We start from the raw sequence: 25,254 nt of genomic DNA, 5'->3' as shown, positions 1-25,254 counted from the left end.
GGCATCACGCAGCTCACAGCAACCTCCAACTCCTGGGCTTAAGCAATTCTCTTGCCTCAGTCTCCCGAGTAGCTGGGACTACAGGCGCCCGCCACAATGCCCAGCAGTTCAGCCAGGGCCGGGTTTGAACCCGCCACCCTCGGTATATGCGGCCAGCGCCTTACGGACTGAGCCACAGGCGCCGCCCACCATATTAAATTTTAAATAGGAACAAGAAGCTAAACATGAGCCCCTTGGCCATCTCTCTTGCTTAACAAAATTGTCCTGGTAACCTGGTCCCTTCAAACATTTATTTATTTATTTATTTATTTGAGAGTCTCATGTTGTTGCCCTGGATAGAGTGCCGTGGCATCATTGCTTACAACAAACCCCAACTCTGGGGTTCAAGTGATCCTCTTGCTTCAGTCCCCCTTCCCCCCCCCCCCATTTTTAGTAGAGATAGGGTCTCCCTCTGGGTCAGGCTGGTCTCAAACTCATGAGCTCTGACAATCCACCACCTTAGCCTCCCAGAGTTCTAGGATTACAGGTGTGAGCCTGACACCCACCCACCCACCCTTTTTTTGAGACTTTGTTGTCCTTGATAGAGTGCCCTGATGTCATAGCTCACAGCAACCTCAAACTCTTGGGGTCAAGCAATTCTCTTGCCTCAGCCTCCCAAACAGCTGGGACTACAGGTGCCTGCCGCAATGCCCGGCTGTTTTTTAGAGACGAGGTCTCAATCTGGCTCAGGCTGGTTTCAAACCTGTGAGTTCAGGCAGTCCACCCACTTCGGCCTCTCAGAGTGCTAGGATTACAGGCATGAGCCACTGTACCTAGCCCTTCAAATATTTTAGACTTGAGGTCCTTTCCTACTATCATAGGCCCCAGACAAGACTTATGAAACATAACATTTAAGCTTCAAGCACCCTGGAATAAACTGGAGAGGCCCTAGGCTTGAGAGGTAGATCTGGTGTAAATTCCAAGCTGTTTTCTTTCCAAGCTGTAAGTCCTGTTTTGCAGGGGCTTTCATCTTCCTAAATCCCCTTATACTGATCTCTGTAATGTATCTGTAAAAGCATTTCGCCTGGGACCCGACATTTTCCAAGTTTTTCCTCCAATCAGGGTTGCAAGTTAGGTTCTTTCTGCCTGGGTGTTGTTGGCCAGCTACATTCTTGCCTGCAGCCTCTGCCTGGCCATGCCCAGTACCTGTGTGCAGTAGATGTGTAGTAATGATTTGTCACAGTGAAGATAATGGCTGGCTAGGAGAAGGACAGTGAATATATTTGTTGCTCAAAGTTATGAAACAATGGCATTTGGTTCTAACTAGCTATTTACAGTGGGAAATGGATACATACAGTTGGGGCCATATAGGGGAAGGAAGAGGGTCACAGCTGACATTCTTGGGCAGGAGTGGACAAGCATTGGCATGGCAATAAGAGGCACGGCTGAGGGAAGGGGCAGAAAGGCCAAATACTTTGGTACTCCATCATTTGCTACTAAGTCAAGGGCAAATATAAACAGGAAGAGACTGAGCAGGAACACAGAACCAGCATCTCCCCTTCCTTACAGCCAAGGAGCCAGCTGCCAGATGTGGGCTGGGTCATCTCCCTCCTCAGGCTCTGCCATGGTAGCACTCATCAGCCAGGTGCCCTAAAATGAACCAAGTCCACTGGAGCCACCCACCTTACCAAGACAGACCAAGGCTGGTGGGTGAAAAACCCCTTCTAACAAAGTTCCAGGCAAAAATTAGAATATGATGCGTTTCCCATCTGCTGGGTTCTGCTCCATGGGACAGTAGGGACACTTCAGCCTGTAAAGGGAGGAGAACCAAGAACATCTTAAGGCTGGGAGCAGGAGAGCCCAACCAAGATGGAGCAGAGCACAGGGAACTTACTTTCCTCCATTAATGAGCTTGTTTAGTGCATCTCTGGAGATAACATGGCCGCAGATGAGCTTGATAGGAGGGTTGGAATCCGACGTCTGCTGGCGGAGGATGGGGCAAGCAAACACCGAGTGGTACCAGCACTTCATGCCCAGTTCGATCTCAATCTAGGAGGCCAGCAAAGGGGTCAGTTCCACTTCCTGTCATGGCTGTCCTCAGTGTCTTCTGCCTGCACCTCCCTCTGTCATGTCTTACCGGTAACTCATCCTTATGACTCCAGACCCCAGTGCACTGCCTCTGCTCGATCACAGCTTTGATGTTCATCAGCACGGGCAGCGCCACACAGCCAGAGGCAAAACTGCCAAACAAAGTACAGAGGCTGGAGTGGCTCATATCACAGCATGGGACTTCAGATGGGATTCTAAAGTGGCATAAGGTCAAATCAGCCCTAGAAAAATCCCTCACTGTTCATAAGATGCCACATACATATGTCCAACTCTAAAGAGTCATTCTCATGTACCCCCAAATTTGAGAACTTATGGAAAAGACAAAAGCACATTCCAGGGGCAGATGTCTGCTCATCCAAACTACTGAACAGTCATTGGTGTGACTGGAAGACAGCAGTCAGCTCTAAAGGGCTCTATCCTGCTCTGTTAGCTACAACAGTGGCTATCAAGTAGAACATTTAAAAATGGAAGGAGGGTTGTGCACGGTGGTTTACATCTGTAATCACATCACTTTGGGAGGCTCTGTTGGGAACAACAGAGTGATACTCATCTTAAAAAAAACAAGTAGGGGGGAAGATCAGTTCTCTTGAAAGAGAAGAATGATTGCTTAAGGGTAGGGAGCCTCCAGTGGTCAATATCCTACATTGCACAGGGCAGTCCTGCACAACACCATCATCTATCTAAAGTTCTGATGGTGTTCTTGCTGAGAAGTACCGTTCTTTTTTTTTTTTTTTGAGACAGAGCCTTAAGCTGTCACCCTGGGTAGAGTGCTATGGCATCTTAGCTCACAGAAACCTCCAACTCCTGGGCTTAAGTGATTCTCTTGCCTCAGCCTCCCAAGTAGCTGGGATTACAGGCGCCCGCCACTACGCCTGGCTATTTTTTTTGGTTGCAGCCGTCATTGTTGTTTGGCACTGGATTCGAACCCGCCAGCTCAGGTGTATGTGGCTGGCGCCTTAGCCATTTGAGCCACAGGCACCGAGCCAGAAGTACCGTTCTTAATTTGGTATCTAAAATACATACTGGGGAGGCAGCACCTGTGGCTCAAAGGAGTAGGGCACCAGCCCCATAATGCCGGAGGTGGTGGGTCAAAACCGGCCCTGGCCAAAAAAATGCAAAAAACAAACAAACAAACAAAAAAACCCCCAAAAAATACATACTGGGGTAGAATGTGAGACCCCCATAACCAGTCTATGTAAAATATACTATGACAAATATGCACTGTGATAGAGTGTGTGGCTCTGAGGTCAGGTCCAAGTGTGCCCTTTATTCCTTGAGGTCCTAGGCTCAAGTGAGTTCACATCCTGAACCTCCATTTTTTCTTCTGTAAAATGAGGATACCAGTACCTCTGACTCCCGGGGGTGCTGTGAAGTTGAGAGAGAACATTCCTGTGAGGAAGATGGCCAAACAATAATGCTAAATACTTGGTACTCAGGGCGGCGCCTGTGGCTCAGTCGGTAAGGCGCCGGCCCCATATACCGAGGGTGGCGGGTTCAAACCCGGCCCTGGCCAAACTGCAACCAAAAAATAGCCGGGCGTCGTGGCGGGCGCCTGTAGTCCCAGCTACTCGGGAGACTGAGGCAAGAGAATCGCCTTAAGCCCAGGAGTTGGAGGTTGCTGTGAGCTGTGTGAGGCCATGGCACTCTACCGAGGGTGGTAAAGTGAGACTCTGTCTCTACAAAAAAAAAAAAAAATACTTGGTACTCAGTGACACACATCTCCCTGAAGGGAAGTAGTGTTTGAGAGACAAGCCTGGGAGGAAGGTGTGTTGCAGAGGTTAGGTGGGAAGGTCTTGCAGGGATCTGGAGTGACATACAGGAGAGGCAGGGACCTCATCTAACAGACCTTTCAACAAAATGGCAACCATGGCCCTGCCATTGTGTAGTGACCTCAGGCCATGACTCTTCCTAATCTGTTCCTTCAACCTCAGAAACAGGTTAGGTCTGTGAAAGCACTGAGCACTGTTCCTGGCATGTGGTAGAGCCCTGGGAGAATATTTCCCTCTCTACTCTCCCACCTGTGTTGCTCTCACTGGACTGGGTTGTACCTGATGCTGAGGGGGGACTCCACGGAAAGTCCCAGCAGGGAACATGCATCTCTGGTAAAGGTCTCACAGATCTCTTCCCAGTGGCTGTTGTCCAAGAGGTGGCAGTAGGGTGACTTCTCTAAGCCCAGCCGCAGGTATACCAGACTGCCCATCATCACCTGGATCTCTATAAGGCAACCAGGGCGGCAGCTCAGGGGGTGCAGGGGCTCTGGGTCCATCCCCGAAGGGGCAGCAGGACTGCAAAGCACGGTATTATGAAACAGGCTGAGCCCCAGGGCCCTGGCCCAGATTGTGCAGGGAGTGAAATGCCCTCAGGCAAAACTGATTCTCTAAAATCCAGTGGGGAGGTGAAGTCTCCAGACTGGGTAATGCCGTGACAAGTATAGGCATCATCGACCCAGAATGGCATAGGAAGGTGATTTCTTTTTTTTTTGGTTTTCTTTGAATCCTTCCCACTGCATCAAGGAGCAATTAATACTCAAGTTGGCACTAATCTCTATGTTCTCTCATGGTAGCTAATGTCCCCTTCAGAGCAGATCCCAGGTTCAAAGCATTTAGGAGGCAGCACTATCTAGTTAAACCTTGAAAACACTGCTTGGGCAGTGCCTGTAGCTCAGTGGGTAGGGCAACGGCCACATACACCCAGGCTGGCAGGTTCGAACCTGGCCCAGGCCAGCTAAACAATGACAACTGCAACAAAGAAATAGCCGGACATTGTGGCAGGTGCCTGTAGTCCCAGCTACTTGCGAGGCTAAAGCAAGAGAATTGCTTAAGCCGATTAGTTTGAGGTTGCTGTGAGCTGTGACGTCATGGCACTCTACAAGGACGACATAGTGAGACTTTGTCTTATTAAAAAAAAAAAAACTGTGGGGCGGCGCCTGTGGCTCAGTGAGTAGGGCGCCGGCCCCATATGCCGAGGGTGGCGGGTTCAAACCCAGCCCCGGCCAAACTGCAACCAAAAAATAAATAAAACTTAAAAAGAGTGAATGAAAAAAAAAAACTGCATGGTTTTCATATTTATTTGAGATAGTCTCACTCAGTCACCCTGGGGTTAAGTGCTGTTGCGTCATAGCTCACAGCAGCCTCAAACTCGTAGGCTTAAGAGACCCTCTTGCCTGTCTCAGCCTCCCGAGTAGCTGAGACTATACAGGTGTTTGTCACAACGGCCAGCTAGTTTTTCTATTTTTATTTATTTATTTATTTATTGAGACACAGCCTCAAGCTGTTGCCCTGGGTAGAGTGCCGTAGCATCACAGCTCACAGCAACCTCAAACTCCTGGGCTCAAGTGATTCTCTTGCCTCAGTTTCCCAAGTAGCTGGGATTACAGGCGCCCGCCACAACACCCAGCCATTTTTGGTTATAGCTGCTTGTTTGGTAGGCCCAGGCTAGATTCAAACCTGCCAGCTCTGGTGTATGTGGCTGGCGCCTTAGCCGCTTGAGCTACAGGCAGGCCAGTTTTTCTGTTTTTAGTAGAGATGGGGTCTTGCTCTTGCTCAGGCTGGTCTTGAACTCCTGAGCTCAAGCAATCCACCAGCCTTAGCTTCCCAGAGTGCTAGGATTATAGGCATGAGCCATGACGACCGGCCTTTCATATATATTTATATGAAGTTAGTAACAATATGAGTTACTAATGGTGAGTATCTCAAAGATGAGACTCAAATTATAGGTCTGAAAATCCTAGTGTGAAGAAAGGGCTAAGAAGGACGCTCTAGAGGTGTCCAGGTGGAGAAGGCATGTGGGAGGCAGCACAGTGTGAGTAGGCATGGCATGTTTGAGTGTGGTGTGGTACACAGCAGGCACTGGGGACCCATGGTGGTCTGAGGTGGAGATAAAAAGGTATGGCAGAGGTGAAAGATTTAGAGCTTTGAGTTTGGGGGTACTTGGGGACACAATGTGGAATCACAGAGGTGTTTAGAGTGGAGAGACACATTAGAGTAAAAGTCCCACCTGGGCACAGTAACTGGCAACCTGATACAACCTGCCACATCCAGACATCTGATGGGCCAACCAGCACCAACCCTGGTACCCTAGGCACTCACCCCGCTGGTGCAGCCGAGCAAAGGGCTGAAAGTGCCGGGCATAGCTGAGAGCCTCCAGCTGTTTCTCAGGTCCACCTGCCAGGAGGCGGATGAAGTGCAATCGATGCAGCTTGAACTCCAGAGAGCTGTTGAGTTCCAGCAGGTGTTGCCGGTGGGAGACAGCCCATCTGGGAAGAAAAGGGCCAGTTTAGTGTGGAGCTGGTGGAGGCTAAGGAAAGATGTTGGCAGAACCAGGACCTAAGAGGAGGGCCCCGAGGCCTGTTATCAGGCCCTTGGGTCGCTGGAGGTACATCAAGTACATCTGGGGAAACTGAAGACCACAGACAAGCCCTATGCACTAGGAGGTGTGAGCAGAGCACCGCTGGCCCACCTAAGGGCCTGCTTACTCCAACGCAGGCCCCAGGTCTTGTTCATGCAGAGCTTCCAGGATTCGATTCAACTCCAGGAAAGGCTGCTTGAAATCCAGGTCCACATTCAGTGTTGATTCCTGTAAGGAAAGAGAGAGAGAGAGAGAGATCTCACCACTAGAGATAGTGTTTCTAATGTTCTGTTATGCACATAAGACCTCACCCACCAAAGACAGGCTGGAGAGTGCCAGGCTTTGTGTGAGGTGCTGTGGTCTCCTGCCAGCCACTTGGCCCCTTAGTCCCATCTCAGTTCCTTGGAGTGCAGACTGCAAACCACCCCACCACAGAGCACTGGAGATAGTCCTCAGGCTCCTGCTCAGTGGCATAGTGAGAGAATTGTTCCTTTTCTATCCGCCTAATTACATTAGGGAAAGTCTCCTTTACTTTTACTGCCACTATGTATCTAATACCTAACAAGTGCTACTTTAGCTCAAACCCCAGCTGGCAACCACCTCTTACTAGAAATGAGTAACTTCACTTTTCATCAGGTATGTTCTTGGAGTTACTTTTTACTTATAGCAGGGGCATTGATTTCCTTTCTGAAATAAATTTATTAAAAGAATGGCATGGGAGCAATGCCTATGGCTCAGTGAGTAGGGTGCCAGCCCCATATACTGAGGGTGGTGGGTTCAAACCTGGCCCTGGCCAAACTGTAACAAAAAATAGTGTGGGCGTTGTGGTGGGCGCCTATAGTCCCAGCTACTTGGGAGGCTGAGGCAAGAGAATCGCCTAAGCCCAAGAGATGGAGGTTGCTGTGAGCTGTGATGCCACAGCACTCTACCAAGGATGACAAAGTGAGACTCTATCTCTTAAAAAAAAAAAAAAAAAAAGAAAGAAAGAAAATGTCTCTATTCTATGTGTATTTCTCTTAATAAAAAATACATAAATAAATAAATAAAGAATGGCAGGGACTGGGCCGTGCCTGTGGCTCCATCGGTAAGGCGCCAGCCTCATATACTGAGCGTGGTGGGTTCAAACCTGGCTCCAGCCAAACTGCAACAAAAAAATAGCCAGTCACTGTGGTGGGCGCCTGTAGTCCCAGCTACTTGGGAGGCTGAGGCAAGAGAATCCACCTAAGCCCAGGAGTTGCAGGTTGCTGTGAGCAGTGTGACGCCACAGCACTCTACAGAGGGTCATAAAGTGAAACTCTGTCTTTAAAAAAAAAAAAAAAAAAATGGCAGGGACGTAGGCTCGGCGCCGGTAGCTCAAGTGGCTAGGGCCCCAGCCACATACACTGGAGCTGGTGGATTTGAATCCAGCCTGGGACTGCCAAACAACAATGACAACTACAACCAAAAAATAGCCAGGAGTTGTGGCAGGCACCTGTAGTCCCAGCTACTTGGGAGGCTGAGGCAAGAGAATTACTTAAGCCCAAGAGTTTGAGGTTGCTTGAAACCACAGCTTGAGCTGTGACACCACAGCACTCTACCAGGGTGACAGCTTGAGACTCTGTCTCAAAAAAAAAAAAAAAGAGCTGGGTGTTGTGGCGGGTGCCTGTAGTCCCAGCTACTCGGGAAGCTGAGGCAAGAGAATCACCTTAGCCCAAGAGCTGGAGGTTGCTGTGAGCTGTAACGCCACGGCACTCTACCAAGGGTGACAAAGTGAGACTGTTTCTAAAACAAACAAACAAAAATAGCCGGGCATTGTGGCGCGTGCCTGTAGTCCCAGCTACTTGGGAGGCTGAGGCAAGAGAATCGCCTGGGCCCAGGAGTTGGAGGTTGCTGTAAGCTGTGTGATGCCATGGCACTCTACTGAGGGCAATAAAGTGAGAACCTGTCTCTACAAAAAAAAAAAAAAGAATGGCAGGGACTTAATATTAGAAAATCTACTAGGTAAAAAGAGTAGGCAGGTCCTGCCTGGCTTGTACCTGGCACAGCTCCTCAGCAACACTGAGCATGCCCTGCTGGTACAGGTGCTCCACGATGGCCATCTGCAGGATCTGCTGCTGCTTCTCCCGTGAGTCCCACACTGCATCGGAGACTACACCGCAAATTTCAGAGTCAAAGTTCTGGCAAGAGGAGAGACAGGGCCCTGTGACACGGGCACCCTCACTTGCTCTCCTACTGAGTCTTTTTATACATACCAGCTCCAAGGTACTCCTGTCCCTGGGCCTGGGTTCGTCCACATGCTCACCCTGTCAATGGCTTTGCCTACTCGGGACACGCTGCTATGAATGTCCTTGTGGTCTGAAGCCAATTTCTGCACAGTGTCTTTTATTTTCCGGCAGCACTGTGACATCACCAGAGAGAGGGTGGCTGAGAGAGGGGTCCCCTGGAGGGCTGCAGAGAAATGGAATGACTTAGGACACAGAGGAGGCAGGCCTGAGCACTTGCTTCAGCAGTGGACCTAAGTCTGTGTCATCTATTCTGCATGTCAGCCCCACAGCCCAGGAAGTAGCCCTGAACTCTGGAGTAAAATACCTTGTTTCTATTCTAGGTCCTACCACTTTTAACTGCATAATGTGAAACTGGTCCAGGGGGATAAGCCATTTTCCCTCTTGGTGCCTTCATTTCCTCACCTGTAAAACTGAAGGTTGCTATGAAATGAAGATGATTGGGCACTTACTGTAGATTAAGTATTTTAGCTTATGTGCTGTATGATACATCAAATTTGGTGTAACTATGCAGTTACTATGTGATCCAGCAGTTCTACTCCTAGGTATATAGAAAACAGATGCCCACACAAAAACTTTTAAGTGAATATTCATAGTAGCATTATTCATAAAAGCCAAAAGGTAGAAACAACTCTTATGTCTATTACAGATAAACAAAATGTAGTACATCCATACAATGGAATATTTTTCAGCCATACAAAGGAATGAAATACTGACTCCTTTATTATGGATGAACCATAAAAATGTGTAATGAAAGGAGACAGCCACAAAAGGCCACATAATTGTGTCATTCCATTTACACACAGTGTCCAGAATAAGCAAATCTATAGAGACAAATTATTAGTTGCCAGAGGCTGAGAGGGAAGAATGAGAGACTGTTGATAGGTTGGGCTTCTTTGGGGGGGTAATGGAAATGATCTGAAATTAGGTAGTTGCATGTCTACAACTCTGTAAATGATACTGGAAACCACTGACTTGCACTTTAAGAGGGTGAGCTTAGTGGAGTGTGAATTACAGCACAAGTAAAAAAAGAAAACATAGGAAAAAAGGGGTTCCTTCTGGTTAAATGTAAGGACTATAACCTATTGAATAGGCTCGACGCCTATAGCACAGTGGTTACAGTGCCAGCCACGTACATTGAGGCTGGTGGGTTTGAACCCAGTCTGGGCCAGATACACAACAATGACAACTGCAACAAAAAATAGCCAGGTATTGTGGTGGGTGCTTGTAGTCCCAGCTACTGGGAGGCTGAGACAAGAGAATCACTTAAGCCCAGGAATTTGAGTTTGCTGTGACGCCATGGCCCTCTACCAAGGGTGACACAGTGAGACTCTATTTCAAAAAAATAAATAAATAAAAATATAACCTATTGAGGGCGGCTCCTGTGGCTCAGTGAGTAGGGTGCCGGCCCCATATGCCAAGGGTGGCGGGTTCAAACCCAGCCCCGGCCAAACTGCAACAACAAAAAAAATAGCTGGGTGTTGTGGTGGGCGCCTGTAGTCCCAGCTGCTCAGGAGGCTGAGGCAAGAGAATCGCGTAAGCCCAAGAGTTAGAGGTTGCTGTGAGCCGTGTGATGCCACGGCACTCTACCTGAGGGCAGTACAGTGAGACTCTGTCTCTACCAAAAAAAAAAAAAAAATATATATATATATATATATAACCTATTGAATAAAATAAGAATTGAGTACTTGCCTGCCTAGTCCAGCTGGTAAAGCACAAGACTCTTTTTTTTTTTTTTTTTTTTTGGATTTTTGGCCGGGGCTAGGTTTGAACCCGCCACCTCTGGCATATGGGACTGGCGCCCTACTCCTTGAGCCACAGGGGCCACCCACAAGACTCTTAAAATAAGAACAGATGTAAGGGTGAACTGATTAAAAAAAGGAGAAGGGAAAACTTCTTTACAGTAGAATGCCAACTAATAAATGTATAAAGAATGACAGAGAAAAAGGTAGAGCTGGAAAAATCACCCAGCTTAGTATAACTGAATCAGGCAAAAATCATCGAATGGATACTAAAACTGGTGAGTGAAATCTGGTAAAGGATAGACCATTTGGCTCGGCACCCATAGCACAGTGGTTACGGTGCTGGCCACATACACTGAGGCTGGCGGGTTCAAACCTGGCCAGGGCTAGCTAAACAACAATGACAGAGCAATAACAACAAAGCCAGGTGTTGTGGCGGGCGCCTTTAGTCCCAGGTCCTTGTGAGGCTGAGGCAAGAGAATCGCTTAAGCCCAAGAGTTTGAGGTTACTGTGAGCTGTGACGCCATAGTCCTCTACCAAGGGCGACAATAGTGAGACTCTATCAAAAGAAAAAAAGGAACATTTATTTATATAGTATGAAAATATTAATTAATTACAAAGAAAAAATTGGAACTTTCAGTGGAGGAACCTAGGAGATGCCGTCTTAACCAAGTGATCAAAGTGAACATCACCAATAATGCAGTGTACTGACATCTTGGGTCTCCCTGTATGATGCACTGAGAAACACATCATTTCTGAAGTATCCTGCCAAAGATACAAAAGCTGAATGATGAGGAAACATCAGACAAATCCAAATTGAGAGATGCTCTGCAAAATTATTGGCCTTAATACTGCAAAAATGTCAATGTCATAAAAAATGAAGGTGGAGGAAATATCCCAGATCAAAAAACTAAAGATTAAATATGAGCAATGAAATGTAATGTGTGAACCTGGACTGGATGCTAGGCTGCAAAATAAAGTGCTTCATTAAAATTTCTGGAATGATGGCAAAATTGGAATGTGAATTATAGTCATTAGGTGATACTGTATCAGTGTTTCATTTTTTGGTTTTAATAATTATATACTGTACTTAAGTAAGAGAATACTTTGATTTTAGGAAATGCACACTGAAGGCTTAAGGGCAAAGGTGTACATTATCTGCAACCTATTTTATTCTTCCCTTTTTTTTTTTTGTAGAGACAGAGTCTCACTTTATTGCCCTTGGTGGAGTGCCGGGTACAGTGCCATGGGGGTCACACAACGCCAGCCATTTTTTTTTGTTGTTGCAGTTTGGCCGGGCCGGGTTGGAACCTGCCACTCTTGGTATATGGGGCCGGGGCCCTACTCACTGAGGCACAGGCACCACCAGTCTTTATTTTCAAATGGTTAAGAAGTAACATCAACTTCCAAGAGAATAATAAAGCAAATATGGTAACGTGTTAGCAGATGGGTAAATCTGGGTGAAGGGGTTTTTTGGGCTGTTAAACATGGAACACTTCATGAATTTGCATGCCATTCTTGCAAATTTTAATGTATGTGCTGCCTATGTGAAGGTTTGGTTGTTTTTTTTTCCTTTTTTAGAGATAGAGTCTCACTCTGTGGCCCTCGGTGGAGTGCTGTGGCATCACAGCTCACAGCAACCTTCAGCTCTTGGGCTTAGGTGATTCTTTTGCCTCAGCCTCCCGAGTAGCTGGGACTATAGGCGCCTGCCACAATGCCTGGCTATTTTTTTTTTTTTTTTTTTTTTTAATTTTTTTATTAAATCATAAGTGTATACAATGATATGATTATGGGGCATCATACACTCACTTCATAAACCATTTGACACATTTTTATCACAGTGGTTAACATAGCCTTTCCGGCGTTGTCTCAGTTACTGTGCCAAAACATTTATATTCTACATTTACCAAGTTTCGCAAATACCCCTGTAATATGCACCACAGGTGTGATCCCACCGATTCCCCTCCCTCTACCCACCCCCCCCTTTCCCACTTCCCCCTATTGTTAAGTTGTAGTTGGGTTATAGCTTTCATGTGAGAGTCCCAAATTAGTTTCATAGTAGGGCTGTGTACATTGGATATTTTTTCTTCCATTCTTGGGATACTTTACTAAGAAGAATATGTTCCAGCTCCATCCATGTAAACATGAAAGAGGTAAAGTCTCCATCTTTCTTTAAGGCTGCATAGTATTCCATGGTATACATATACCACAATTTATTAATCCATTCGTGGATCGATGGGCACTTCGGCTTTTTCCATGACTTAGCAATTATGAATTGGGCTGCAATAAACATTCTGGTACAAATATCTTTGTTATGTTGTGATTTTTGGTCTTCTGGGTATATGCCCAGCAGAGGAATTACAGGATTGAATGGCAGATCTATTTTTAGATCTCTGAGTGTTCTCCATATATCCCTCCAAAAGGAATGTATTAATTTGCATTCCCACCAGCAGTGCAGAAGTGTTCCCTTTTCTCCGCATCCACGCCAACATCTCTGGTCTTGAGATTTTGTGATATAGGCTAGTCTCATTGGAGTTAGATGATATCTCAAAGTAGTTTTGATTTGCATTTCTCTGATGATTAAAGATGATGAGCATTTTTTCATATGTCTGAAGGCCGTGCGCCTGTCTTCTTCAGAGAAGTTTCTCTTCAAATCCCTTGCCCAGCCTGCGATGGGATCCCTTGTTTTTTTCTTGCTGATGCGTTTGAGTTCTCTGTGGATTCTGGTTATTAAACCTTTGTCAGAGTTATACCCTGCAAATATTTTCTCCCATTCTGAGGGCTGTCTGCTTGCTCTGCTTACTGTGTTCTTAGCTGTGCAGAAGCTTTTTAGTTTGATCAAGTCCCAGTAGTGTATTTTTGAAGCTGCTTCAATTGCCCGGGGGGTTCTCCTCATGAAATACTCACCCAGACCAATTTCTTCAAGGGTTTTCCCTGCATTCTCCTCTAGTATTTTTATAGTTTCATGTCTTAAGTTTAAATCTTTAATCCAATGAGAGTCTATCTTAGTTAATGGTGAAAGGTGTGGGTCCAATTTCAGTCTTCTGCAGGTTGCCAGCCAGTTCACCCAGCACCATTTGTTAAATAGGGAATCTTTTCCCCACTGAATGTTTTTAATTGGCTTGTCAAAAATCAAATAGCGGTAAGTAGCTGGATTCATCTCTTGGTTCTCTATTCTATTCCAGATATCTACTTCTCTGTTTTTGTGCCAATACCATGCTGTTTTGATCACTATCGATTTGTAGTAAAGTCTGAGGTCTGGTAGTGTGATTCCTCCTGTTTTGTTTTTATTTCTGAGTAATGTCTTGGCTATTCGAGGTTTTTTCTGATTCCATATAAAACGAAGTAATGTTTTTTCAAGATCTTTAAAATATGACAGTGGAGCTTTAATAGGGAGTGCATTGAAAGTATATATTGCTTTGGGTAGTATGGACATTTTGATAATGTTGATTCTTCCTAGCCATGAGCATGGTATGTTTTTCCATTTGTTAACATTTTCAGCTATTTCTTTTCTTAGAGTTTCATAGTTCTCTTTATAGAGATCTTTCACGTCTTTTGTTAGGTAAATTCCCAAATATTTCATCTTCTTTGGCACTACTGTGAATGGGATAGAGTCCTTAACTGCTTTTTCAATTTGACTGTTGTTGGTGTATATAAAGGCTACCGATTTATGAATGTTGATTTTGTAACCTGAGACGCTGCTGTATTCCTTGATCACTTCTAGGAGTTTTGTAGTAGAGTCCCTAGTGTTTTCCAGATACACAATCATATCATCTGCGAAGAGCGAGAGTTTGATCTCTTCTGACCCTATATGGATACCCTTGATCGCCTTTTCTTCCCTAATTGCGGTGGCTAAAACTTCCATTACATGCCTGGCTATTTTTTGTTGCAGTTTGGCCGGAGCCGGGTTCAAACTTGCCACTCTCGGTATATGGGGCCGGCGCCCTACTCACTGACCCACAGGTGCCACACCTCACCTCCCCCAGTTTTTGTTTTTTTTTTTTTAGTTTTTATGTACATATATTTTTGAGACAGGGTTTCATTGTGTTGCCCAGGATGGACTGTAGTGGCTTTATCCTAGGTCAATCTCAAACTCCTGGGCTCAAATGTTCCTGCTGCCTCAGCCTTGTTAGTAGTTGGGACTATAAGTGTAAGCCACCACACCTAGCTAATTTTTATTTTATATTATTTTTTTAATTTTTGGCCGGGGCTGGGTTTGAACCCGCCACCTCTGGCATATGGGGCTGGTGCCTTACTCCTTTGAGCCACAGGTGCCGTCCTATTTTATTTTTCCTTTGTTTTTTTTTAGAGAAAAGGTCTCATTTTGTCATGCTCAGTAGAGTGCGATGGCATCACAGCTCACAGCAACCTCCAGCTCCTGGGCTTAGGCGATTCTCTTGCCTCAGCCTCCCGAGTAGCTGGGACTACAGGCGCCCACCACAACACCAGCTATTTTTTTGTTGCAGTTTGGCTGGGGCTGTGTTTGAACCCGCCACTCTTGGTATATGGGGCCGGCACCTTACTCACTGAGCCACAGGCACCGCCCACCTGGCTAATTTTTAAATTTTTTGTAGAGATGGGGTCTTGCTTTGTTGCCCAGGCTGACCTTGAACTCTTGACCTCAAGTGATCCTTTCATCTCCACCTCCCTAAATTAATAACTTCTGCTGGGCTTTTAGAAACAGCTTAGAGGGGCCAGGAGTTGTGGTTCATGCCTGTAATACTAGCACTCTAGGAGGCTGAGGCTGGTGGACTGCCTGAGCTCACGGGTTTGAGACCAGCCTGAGCAAGAGCGAGACCCCCATCTCTAAAAATAGCAGGTGTTGTGGTGGGCTCCTGTAGTCTCAGCTACTAGGGAGGCCGAGGCAAGAGGATCACTTAAGCCCAAGAGTTTGAGGGTGCTGTGAGCTGTGATGCCCTAGCACTCTACTCAGGACAACAAAATGGGACTCTGGTCTCAAAAAAAAAATAAAAATAATAGCTTAGAGGCTGGGCACGATGGCTTATTCCTATAATCCTAGCACTCTGGAAGGCTGAGGCAAATGGATAGCTTGAGCTCACAAGTTCGAGACTAGCCTGAGCAAAAAGCAAGATCCCCATCTCTACTAAAAATAGAAAAAATTGTGGCAAGAAGATCACTTAAGCTCAAGAGTTGGAGGTTGCTGTGAGCTATGATGCCATGGCACTCTACCCAGGGTGACAGCTTGAGAGTTTGTCTCAAAAAAAAAAAAAAAAAGCTTAGGTTGCCATTACTCCCCTTCAAGGAGGCCTAGAGAGGCATGTGCCAATATCCTGACCATGACCATCACCCTTCTGGAACCTTTTCAGTATATAGCCTTGGGTCTCCAATGTCTGCAGGGCAGCTGGTGTGGGGCAGTTGTGAGGGTGCATACCCACCTGCACTGGCCAGCTCGGCCCGCAGCTGCCCTACGTAGTGCAGCAGCTCCTCCAGGCTCTGCTCACAGTGCTGCCCATAGGTCAGGAACTTCTGCAGGACCTTGTCCAGCTCTCTTTCCACGCATGCACACTGTTCCATGGTGGTCTCAGCCTGGTGAAAGGGTCAGCTGGGTTAGGCCCCATCTGAGCCAAGATGACAGAGTGGGGAGGGTACCTGGACCACAACCTCTCACCATTCCCATGTCATACACCAACACTCAGAAATTCCCTGCTTACCCTAACATAGCAGTGCACAGCCTCCCATCTCCTTCAGCTAGGGTGCACAGTGGAGGATGCAGGCTGGTATGAGGGCAGTTTTTGAACCATGATAAGAAAACTACTCTTTTTTTTTCCCCCCTCAGGTAGAGTGGCGTGGCGTCACAGCTCACAGCAACCTCCAACTCCTGGGCTTACGCTATTCTCTTGCCTCAGCCTCCCGAGCAGCTGGGACTACAGGCGTCCACCACAACGCCCAGCTATTTTTTTTGTTGCAGTTTGGCCGGGGCTGGGTTTGAACCTGCCACCCTCCGTATATGGGGCTGGCACCCTACTCACTGAGCCACAGGTGCTGCCCAAGAAAACTACTCTTTTAAACTCTTTTCATTATTATCCTTGTTCATCTCCCTATTTATTTATTAAAAGACAGAGTCTCACACTCTGTTGCCCAGGCTAGAGTGCCATGGTGTCAGCCTAGCTTCCAACAACCTCAGACTCCTGGACTCAAGCAATCCTCCTGCTTCAGCCTCCAAGTGGCTGGGACTACAGGTGTCTGTCACAACACCTGTCTAATCTTTCTATTTTTAGTAGAGACAGGGCCTTGTTCTTGCTCAGGCTGGTCTCAAACTCCTAAACTCAAGAGGTCCTCCTGCCTCAGCCTCCCAGAGTGCCAGGATTATAGGCATGAACCATGATGCCTGGCCTCATCTCACTTTTTTTTTTTTTGTAGACAGAGTTTCACTTTATTGCCCTCGGTAGAGTGCCGTGGCGTCACATGGCTCACAGCAACCTCCAACTCCTGGGCTTAGGCAATTCTCCTGCCTCAGCCTCCCGAGCAGCTGGGACTACAGGCGCCCGCCACAACGCCCAGCTATTTTTTTGTTGCAGCTTGGCCGGGGCTGGGTTTGAACCCACCACCCTCAGCATATGGGGCTGGCGCCCTACTCACTGAGCCACAGGCGCCGTCCCAAAGGTTTTTTTTTTTTTTGTAGAGACAGAGTTTCACTTTATTGCCCTCGGTAGAGTGCCGTGGCATCACACAGCTCACAGCAACCTCCAACTCCTGGGCTTAGGCGATTCTCCTGCCTCAGCCTCCCGAGTAGCTGGGACTACAGGCGCCCGCCACAACGCCCAGCTATTTTTTTTGTTGCAGTTTGGCCGGGGCTGGGTTTGAACCCGCCACCCTCGGCATATGGGGCCAGCGCCCTACTCACTTCATCTCACTTTTTAATCAAAAGGGAGAGCAGGCTTCGCACAGCCCTCACAGGCAATGACTAGAAATCCATATATTGTACATGGTCATTTTCCATATACATTCTCTTAGTGGAATTACTTTCCCAGGTACTTCCATGAAATGTGCCATGAAGGCAGTCCTGGAATGGCTGATATTTGGAAATGCAGCTTAGGGAATAACTGCCAACCATGCTGACCCAACTGGCCTTCTCACTGCTCCAGTCTCAGCCTCCCAAACTGCATACTCATGGATGGCACTTCGTGTCTATAGCCAGCCTGAACCCTTGCTCTCTATAGCAGGCGTCCTCAAACTGTGGCCCGTGGGCCACATGAAGCCGTGTGAATTGTATTTGTTCCCGTTTTGCTTTTTACTTCAAAATAAGATAACGTGCAGTGTGCATAGGAATTTGTTCATAGTTTTTTTTTTTTTTTTTGGTTTTTTTGGCCGGGGCTGGGTTTGAACCCGCCACCTCTGGCATATGGGACCCGCGCCCTACTCCTTGAGCCACAGGTGCCGCCCCATAGTTTTTTTTTTTAAAACTATAGTCTGGCCCTCCAACGGTCTGAGGGACAGTGAATTGGCCCCCTGTTTAAAAAGTTTGAAGATGCCTGCTCTATAGCTTTGTGCTTGGTTCCTCGCCCTGGGCTGCTTTTCATCACCCTCATCTCCCAAAGCTATTCTAGAAGCTGGCCCATCCCTTCTGAGGTAGCTCAGAGGTTGTCTCCTTTAGCTGCTGTCCTGCACCTGCTTCTACCTGGCTCCCTCTCACTTTGCACCCTCTGAAGTCAGTTTTGATCACTGGGTAATGATCTGTCTGAGGCCCTCCCACCCCCACCAGATTAGAACCTCTCTTGTGACATAAACTTCCCTCTTCACTATGCCACCGAAAGAAAGTTGATTCTTGCCCTATCTCCCTACTACTGAGGCCCCCGTCTAATTCCACCCTGAGCACTGATCCCCTCCATTTCAGAGCAGCCTCTGGTGCCAAATGCATGGACAATCCCCAAATGCTGGTGAGAGTTGACTGCCCTTGCCATCCTTCCATCTACAGGATTTGGTATGAGCAGGCTTTCCCATGTCCTGAAGTGTCTGCATCTAACCTGTTGTGCAGTCTCTCAAAGAAGGGTAGAGAGCAATAACATAAAGAGAACTTTCTGTCCAAGGTGACCATTGAGATCCTCCCCACTTCACCACTCTTCTTTTTATTTTTTTTTTGAGACAGAGTCTTACTATGTTGCCCTCAATACAGTGCTGTGGCGTCACAGCTCACAGCAACCTCAAACTCTCGGGCTTAAGCGATTCTCTTGCCTCAGCCCCCAAGTAACTAGGATTACAGGTGCCCGCCACAATGCCCACCTACTTTTTGGTTGTAGTTGTCACTGTTTGGCAGGCCTGGGCTGGGTTCAAACCTGCCAGCTCCAGTGTATGTGGCTGGTGCCCTAGCCACTGAGCTACAAACACTGAGCCATTCACTAATCTTCTTCCTCATCTCCCAAGCAATTGGCACTGTCAGGTACAATTTTTTTGTTTTTGCTTTTTGAGCATCTCATTCCATTGCCCTGGGTATGGCACTGTAGATCACAGCAACCTCAAATTCTTAGGCTTGAGCAATTCTCTTGCCTCAGCCTCCCAAGTAGGTGAGACTACAGGTGCTCCTGGCTAGTTTTTCTATTTTTAGTAGACATGAATGTCTCACTCATGCTCAGGCTGCTTTTGAACTTCTGAACTCAGCCTCGGCCTCCCAGAGTGGTAGGATTACAGATGTGAGCCACCTCACCTGGCCAAGGACTAGTTTAACAGGCCACAATTTCATCAGGAAAGCCATGCAGCAAATATCTGTGTTGGAGTGAGGGTACAGCAACCATTAATGACAACAAGAAAAAATAAATGAACCATAGAGCTTGTGAGAACAATCAACTGGGGAAGAGAAGAAGAGAAAAGAATGTTTACTAAGAGTGTGTGGAAACTAGAATCTCAATTTACCAAAAATAAACATGGCTCACAAAAGGTCTGGACCTTAGCAAGGTCAAACAGTCTGGCCCTGTCAGATGCCAACAGATATCATGGTTATCAAAGGTTATCAAAGGCATCTCGATATTGTATTTAAGAAGCTGAGGAAGGAGAGTAATACAGGATTTTCATCTCGGCACAGTTTGTTGTGGTAAGGAGTTGGAAACAATCTAGGGGCCTTGTCAGTAGAGGAGCCATTCAGTTAAGTAAATAAACTGTAGGAGATGCATCTATAGAAACCTATATAGTATTTAGAAACTATGTTCCAGGCCGGGTGAGGTGGCTCACCTGTAAGTAATCGTAGCACTCTGGGAGGCTGAGGCAGGTGGATAGCTTGAGCTCACAAGTTCAAGACCAGTCTGAGCACAAGCGCAACCCCATCTCTACTAAAATTAGAAAAACTGAGACAAGAGGATTGCTTGAGGCCAAGAATTGGAGGTTGCTGTTGAGCTATGATGCCACAGCACTCTACCCAGGGTGACAGCTTGAGACTGTCTCAGAAAAACAAAACAAAACTATGTTCCGGTTATATCCACAGCAGTATCAATAAGATCCCAAAACATGGTACTGAGGAGGAAAAAAGAAATAAAATGAAATCTAGGCAAAATGCCATTTACGTAAATTTAAAAGATACACATACAACCAAGGCTAATAAAAGACATACACTAAATACATCAGAGTGGTTTCCTCTCTGAGGAGAGAAGGGAGGGATGGAGATGAAATACATAATACAAAGGAGAAAAAGACCTTGCATGGACCAATCAAATGTATCATGAACTGAGGAATGTGATTAGCTCAATAAAAAAATTAAAGATAAAATCAATGAGCTGGATATTCAAAGAGCCCAAGAGGCTAATTTGGGCAAGCCATTCTGCCTGAATCACAGTGGATCATCTTCACCTGGTGCAAGGATGTGTGAGTGTGTTTGTCATTGACAAACTACATGATTAATTACAAGTGCTAATGATTGGGATTTCATGTGCACTGGTCCTAAGCCTTCCTCCCCAAGGTCTCAAAGGTATAGAAATTATCCACCAGGGTGATTTCTCCAAAACATGCATCAGATCCTGTCACTCTTTTGCTCAACACTGCCAAGGTTGACAGACAACCCCTTTGCAATTATACATTCACTCCTTTTGCACAAGTTCTTATTTCTAGAGTGCTCTGCACTTCTTCATGGGGAGAACATAAGCTGTAGTTTAATCCCCAGCTCCCAGTGATGCCCTCAATGAAAACTCCTTGCTTCCTTTTCTGCTTCACAAACTTGTTAAGGGTGCCCATACCACACACATCTGAGTCCTCACTACTGCAGCACAGTAACTGTCTCCCTGCATTGGTCTGTGAGCTGCTCAAGGGCTGAGTCTACTTTCATCATCTCTTGCCCCTCAGTCCCCAGTCCCAGGCCTGGTCCAAAGTGGGTGCTCAGTACGCATTTGCTGGTTAAACAGTGCATGTGTTTCCTAACCTTTAGCTTAGAGGGCTTGAGTTCAAATAGGGGTGTAGGGGGCTGTTGGTGATGGAGAGAAAGAGTGGTTAGTGATATATAAAAATCCCTCCAAGGCGGCTGGGCAACTATAGCTCAATTGGCTAAGGCATCAGCCACATACACCAGACCTGGCAGGTTCCAATCGAGCCCGGGCCTGCCAAACAGCAAGACAACATTGACCAAAAAAATGGTAGGGCGTTGTGAAGGGTGCCTGTAGTCCCAGCTATTTGGAAGGCTGAGACAAGAGAATCGCTTGGGCCCCGGAGCTGGAGGTTGCTGTGAGCTGTGATGTCACAGCACTCTACTACCCAGGGCAACAGCTTAAGGCTCTGTCTCAAAAAAAAAAAAAAAATCCCTCCAAGGCTTGCATGTAGATTTTATCCCCAGTCTTTAGCTTTCTGAAACAAGAGGGCTTATCAGGCAGGGAGAAGAGAAGTTTGTGCAAATCATGGAAAGGTCTCCTTTGCCTGACAGGGAATTGGACAGCCCTCACTGATGAAATTCTTACACATTTGCAACACCCACCTTCTCCTCCACTCTACATACCAGTCCTTTGCTTAACACCAATATATTTCTTTTTTCTTTTATTTATTTATTTATTTTTTTTTTTTTTTTGCAGTTTCTGGCTGGGGCTGGGTTTGAACCCGCCACCTTCAGCATATGGGGCCGACGCCCTACTCCTTTGAGCCACAGGCGCCGCCAACACCAATATATTTCTAAACTCCATGCTCCTTTCTATGACCTTTAGGCTCTATAAGAGGTATTCTCCAACTATTTCCCCAACCTCATTTCCTTTTTTTTTTTTTGCCGTTTTTGGCCGGGGCTGGGCTTGAACCCGCCACCTCCGGCATATGGGGCTGGCGCCCTACTCCTCTGAGCCACAGGCACCATCCCCAACCTCATTTCCTATCGCTCTCCCCCTCAATTGCCATACTCCAACCACAGTAGCCTTTTTTCTGTCCCTTGACTACAACCATTGTATTTCTACCTCAGGGCCTTTGCACTGCTGTCCCCTCTGCCTGGAACATTCTTTCCCTGTACCTTCCGATGGCTGGCTCCTTATTCAGGTGTCGACGCATATGTCGTATCTTCAGAGATGCTCTCCTAGACCATAGTATCTGCTGCTGACGCCTCTGTCCCACCTTACACAGTTACCCTATTGTGTTGCCCTATTCTTTTTTATTATACACCTCTGAAGTTTCTAATCTTGCTTCTCTCGTTAACCAAAACCAGAGGGAGGAATAAGTACATCGTTCTCCCTGGACAGCAGCCCCTACTGGGAGTTTCATCAGCGTGCAAATAAATGACTGAAAAACTACTTCTCCTTCAAAAGACCCTGTTCAAACGCCCTGCCCTGCCCCCGGCCCGCAGCTGGTTACCTCTGACCCCGGCGGGTCACACTAGGAGAGGACGTCTGAGTTCGAGCGACTCCTTCAGCTGAGGCGCCTTTTCGAGGGCTGGGTGGGCTGGGTCCGGGTCCTGTGAGTCCGTGGAACTCCAGCTCCCGACCCGGACCGGGGCCGACGACTGCGAAAAGAACAGCGCAGGGGCGGACTGGTGCGGGGCTCTGTCGGTCTGGGGGTGGGGCTTCCGGAGAAGGCAAGGGCCGGGGAGGCCGGCCGAACTGCCTCCCCCCAACCTGGGCCGGCCGCCGCGCCCCGCCCTCCACCGCACTCCTCCGCCTCACCTAGTCCCGCAGCCCCAGCCCCGACTTCCGGAGCTGACGTCATCCAAACCGGAAGCCGCGGCGGGGGCACCGTGGGTGCGGACTCACCCACTCGCGGTTCACCGAGGGGTGGCCGTCCCACGAGCCTTACCCCTCCTGCGTGCGGCTACAGTGGAATCGCCCACAGAAGCTGCGCCCCTGGGTTCCTGCCGGACCCCAGCCCCCCTCCCGCCCACTGTGGGCTCGAAGCAATAGGACTGGACCCTTCGCTCGCGGCTGGCAGGGGTTCCTTTTCTGGTAGGTGGCCTGGCCACTTGGTGGTCCAGTCGGGGCCCAGCCTCCTGGTGAAGCAAGAAAAGTGACCTGCAAGATAAGAGTCTGAGAAACTGAGCCAAAGCAGTACAGTTAGACCTAGTCTGCTCAGCCTTCCGGCACACCTGCCGTGATTATCAAGTGAAGGTTGTAAGATTGTGAACATGTGTGTCTCAGGAGTCACACAGAGACAATTATGTGTGATAACTGGTAAAGGTTACTGTGATGATCTTTTCTTGGATGATTCGTTTATTTTGTTAGAACGCAAATTACCTTTCTGTTGTTTAAACATTTTGCATTGCTAGAATGAAGACTGCTTTGATATTACTTCCTATCAGATTAAGTTAAAATTTTCTAGGTTGTATTCTCATTATGAAAACTATTAGAATCGTAACTGAGGCAGGACAGAATTGAGAGGTTACTCTCGGTGTTCTCCAGAATCGCTGGCCTTCTGAAAATAAAGCTTATTTCAACCTAAACCTTGTCTCTGCATATTGGCTGGACAGTGACAGGCGGCCAGATCCTCTAAGTGGGGTAACAGCAGCTTCCAGCTCAGAAGCCCCCAACTTCAGATAATTATGCTGCCCCTGCTCCCCTCCTGGTTCCAAGTAAAGACAACACGGAACAGCTCTATGCATGGAACTAAGACTTTTACTGCAATGGCTTCGTGATGCTCTTTTGACTATCAAATGACCAGTTGGGCCTCTAAGCCCATACTTAGTCTGCCTACTGGATAATCAACAGAATTAGATGCTTGGTGTTGGGGGAGACCCTACCCTGCCCCCCTGCTCCCTGGGTAGGTCATTCTTGGGGAGCAAGGAGGTGGGAGTAGGGGGTTGTACATTTACATTAAGGAGGGAAGGTGAGGGCTACAAAGGAGATAAGAGGCAGTGACCCCAAACTCAGCTGGACTGAGCCCCCAGCCCCTCCACAGGAATCAGACTAGGACTAGAAACAGACCCCTCTTGGCTCCCTTTTCTGGGTGGTCTCATTCCTGGCCACTCTTCCCTGGAACTCTCCATGCCTCCCCTTCTCCTCTCCCCCACTCCCTGCCCTTGCACATTTTTTTTTGTTGTTTCCTTTATAGCACTTGCACAATCCCGCTTTTTTTTTTTTTTAATAGCGCTTTACTCAAATTATCTCATGTGTTTATTTGTGGATTCTGCCTCAGGCCCTTAACCCCACCAGCATCACTTTTAGGACAAAAGCTAACTGTTGATCCCCAACACCATGTATTTGGAAACACAGTGGGTACTAGGAGATACTCTGAGGATGCCAGTATTTTCCACTTATAAACTACAAAACCGTAGATCAAAAACCTTATGAAATACAGCATGGAAGAGGGCTGTCCACAGTGGGACTGTGAGCGGGCAAGGGCGTTGGAAAGGAGCATCCCTGAGACACAGGCAGGCACTGGGAGCCTGGGTGGCCAGGGCTAGACGGAAGCTGCGGGGGCGGAGAGTTGAATGAACCTTGCCTGGGGCCTAGGGGCTCAGGCCTCCTCCCAGACACCTCCAGACTGGACCTCACAGGTGCCACAGACTTCCCCACTTCCTCTCTGGGAGCCATGGCCTGGGTGTGAGTGAAGCTGAGCTTCTCCAAGAACTCCCACCTCAGGAGCCTTTTAACCTCTGTCTTTGCCGTCCCCCCCCCCCACGTGCCTATCTTTGTACCACAGGATGTGCACTAAGTTTTATGACATAGTTGATTTTGTCAGTGGGATTGACAAACATTTGCGGGGGTGGGGTGGGGAGGTTACTTCAAAGCAGAGGAAATTTAGCTATTCTCCACTAGTTCAGTGATAATCTATTTAACTTTTTGCCAGTCTAAGGGGAATTTTATCTCGCCTGTATTCCTAGCACTATGGGAGGCATAGGCGGGTGGATTGCCTGAGCTCACAAGTTCAAAACCAGCCTGAGCAAGTGTGAGACCCCATCTCATGGGCAACTGTAATGCCAGCTACTTGGGAGACAAGAGAATCACTTGATCTCAAGAGTTTGAGGTTGGTGTGAGCTTTGATGCCACAGCACTCTACCAAGGGTGACGAAGTGAGACTGTCTAAAAAGGGGGGTGGGGGGGCTTGGTGCTTGTAGCTCAGTGGTTAGGGCACCGGCCACATACACTGAGGCTGGTGGTATCACCGGCACAGGCCTGCTATACAACAATGACAATTGCAACAAAAAAATAGCCAGGCATTGTGGCAGGTGCCTGTAGTCCCATCTACTTGGGAGGCTGAGGCAAGAGAATTGCTTAAGCCCAAGAGTTAGAGGTTGCTGGGAGCTGTGAGGCCATGGCACTGCAGAGGGCAAGATAGTGAAATTCTGTTTCAAAAAAAAAAAAAAAAGCAGAGGTGAGGGATTTTAAACATTCCCTTTATTTTCTGAAGGTTCAATAATTTGGGTCTCTGGAATAAACTTGACAGTAGACAGATTCAAAGAAGAAAAGACATACAAATTT

General features: G+C 47.4%; 1 protein-coding gene across 3 annotated transcripts; it reads right to left on the bottom strand.

Moving 5' to 3' along the window:
* Positions 1 to 1,239: 1,239 nt before the first annotated feature.
* RMND5B (required for meiotic nuclear division 5 homolog B) lies at positions 1,240 to 23,264 on the bottom strand. 3 transcript variants are annotated; one of them, XM_053566333.1, is made up of 10 exons: positions 22,199 to 23,264; positions 15,835 to 15,985; positions 8,717 to 8,862; positions 8,451 to 8,591; positions 6,563 to 6,663; positions 6,177 to 6,343; positions 4,137 to 4,302; positions 2,117 to 2,219; positions 1,874 to 2,028; positions 1,240 to 1,789 (listed from the first exon to the last, which is right to left on the bottom strand). In XM_053566333.1, the coding sequence occupies exons 2-10, from the start codon at positions 15,971 to 15,973 to the stop codon at positions 1,726 to 1,728; spliced, it is 1,182 nt and encodes a 393-aa protein (XP_053422308.1). In that variant the 5' UTR covers positions 15,974 to 15,985; positions 22,199 to 23,264; the 3' UTR covers positions 1,240 to 1,725. The 3 variants fall into 3 exon arrangements, with proteins under 3 accessions (XP_053422308.1, XP_053422309.1, XP_053422310.1); XM_053566334.1 differs by lacking the exon at positions 22,199 to 23,264 and adding an exon at positions 11,088 to 11,203 and having other exon boundaries at positions 15,835 to 15,939; XM_053566335.1 differs by lacking the exon at positions 15,835 to 15,985 and having other exon boundaries at positions 22,199 to 23,263.
* Positions 23,265 to 25,254: the final 1,990 nt, after the last annotated feature.

The sequence above is a fragment of the Nycticebus coucang genome, chromosome 17 (genome assembly GCF_027406575.1).
Source record: "Nycticebus coucang isolate mNycCou1 chromosome 17, mNycCou1.pri, whole genome shotgun sequence".
NCBI lineage: Eukaryota > Metazoa > Chordata > Mammalia > Primates > Lorisidae > Nycticebus > Nycticebus coucang.
Note: the sequence above shows the minus strand (reverse complement) of the source record. Positions and strands in the feature narration are given on the sequence as shown.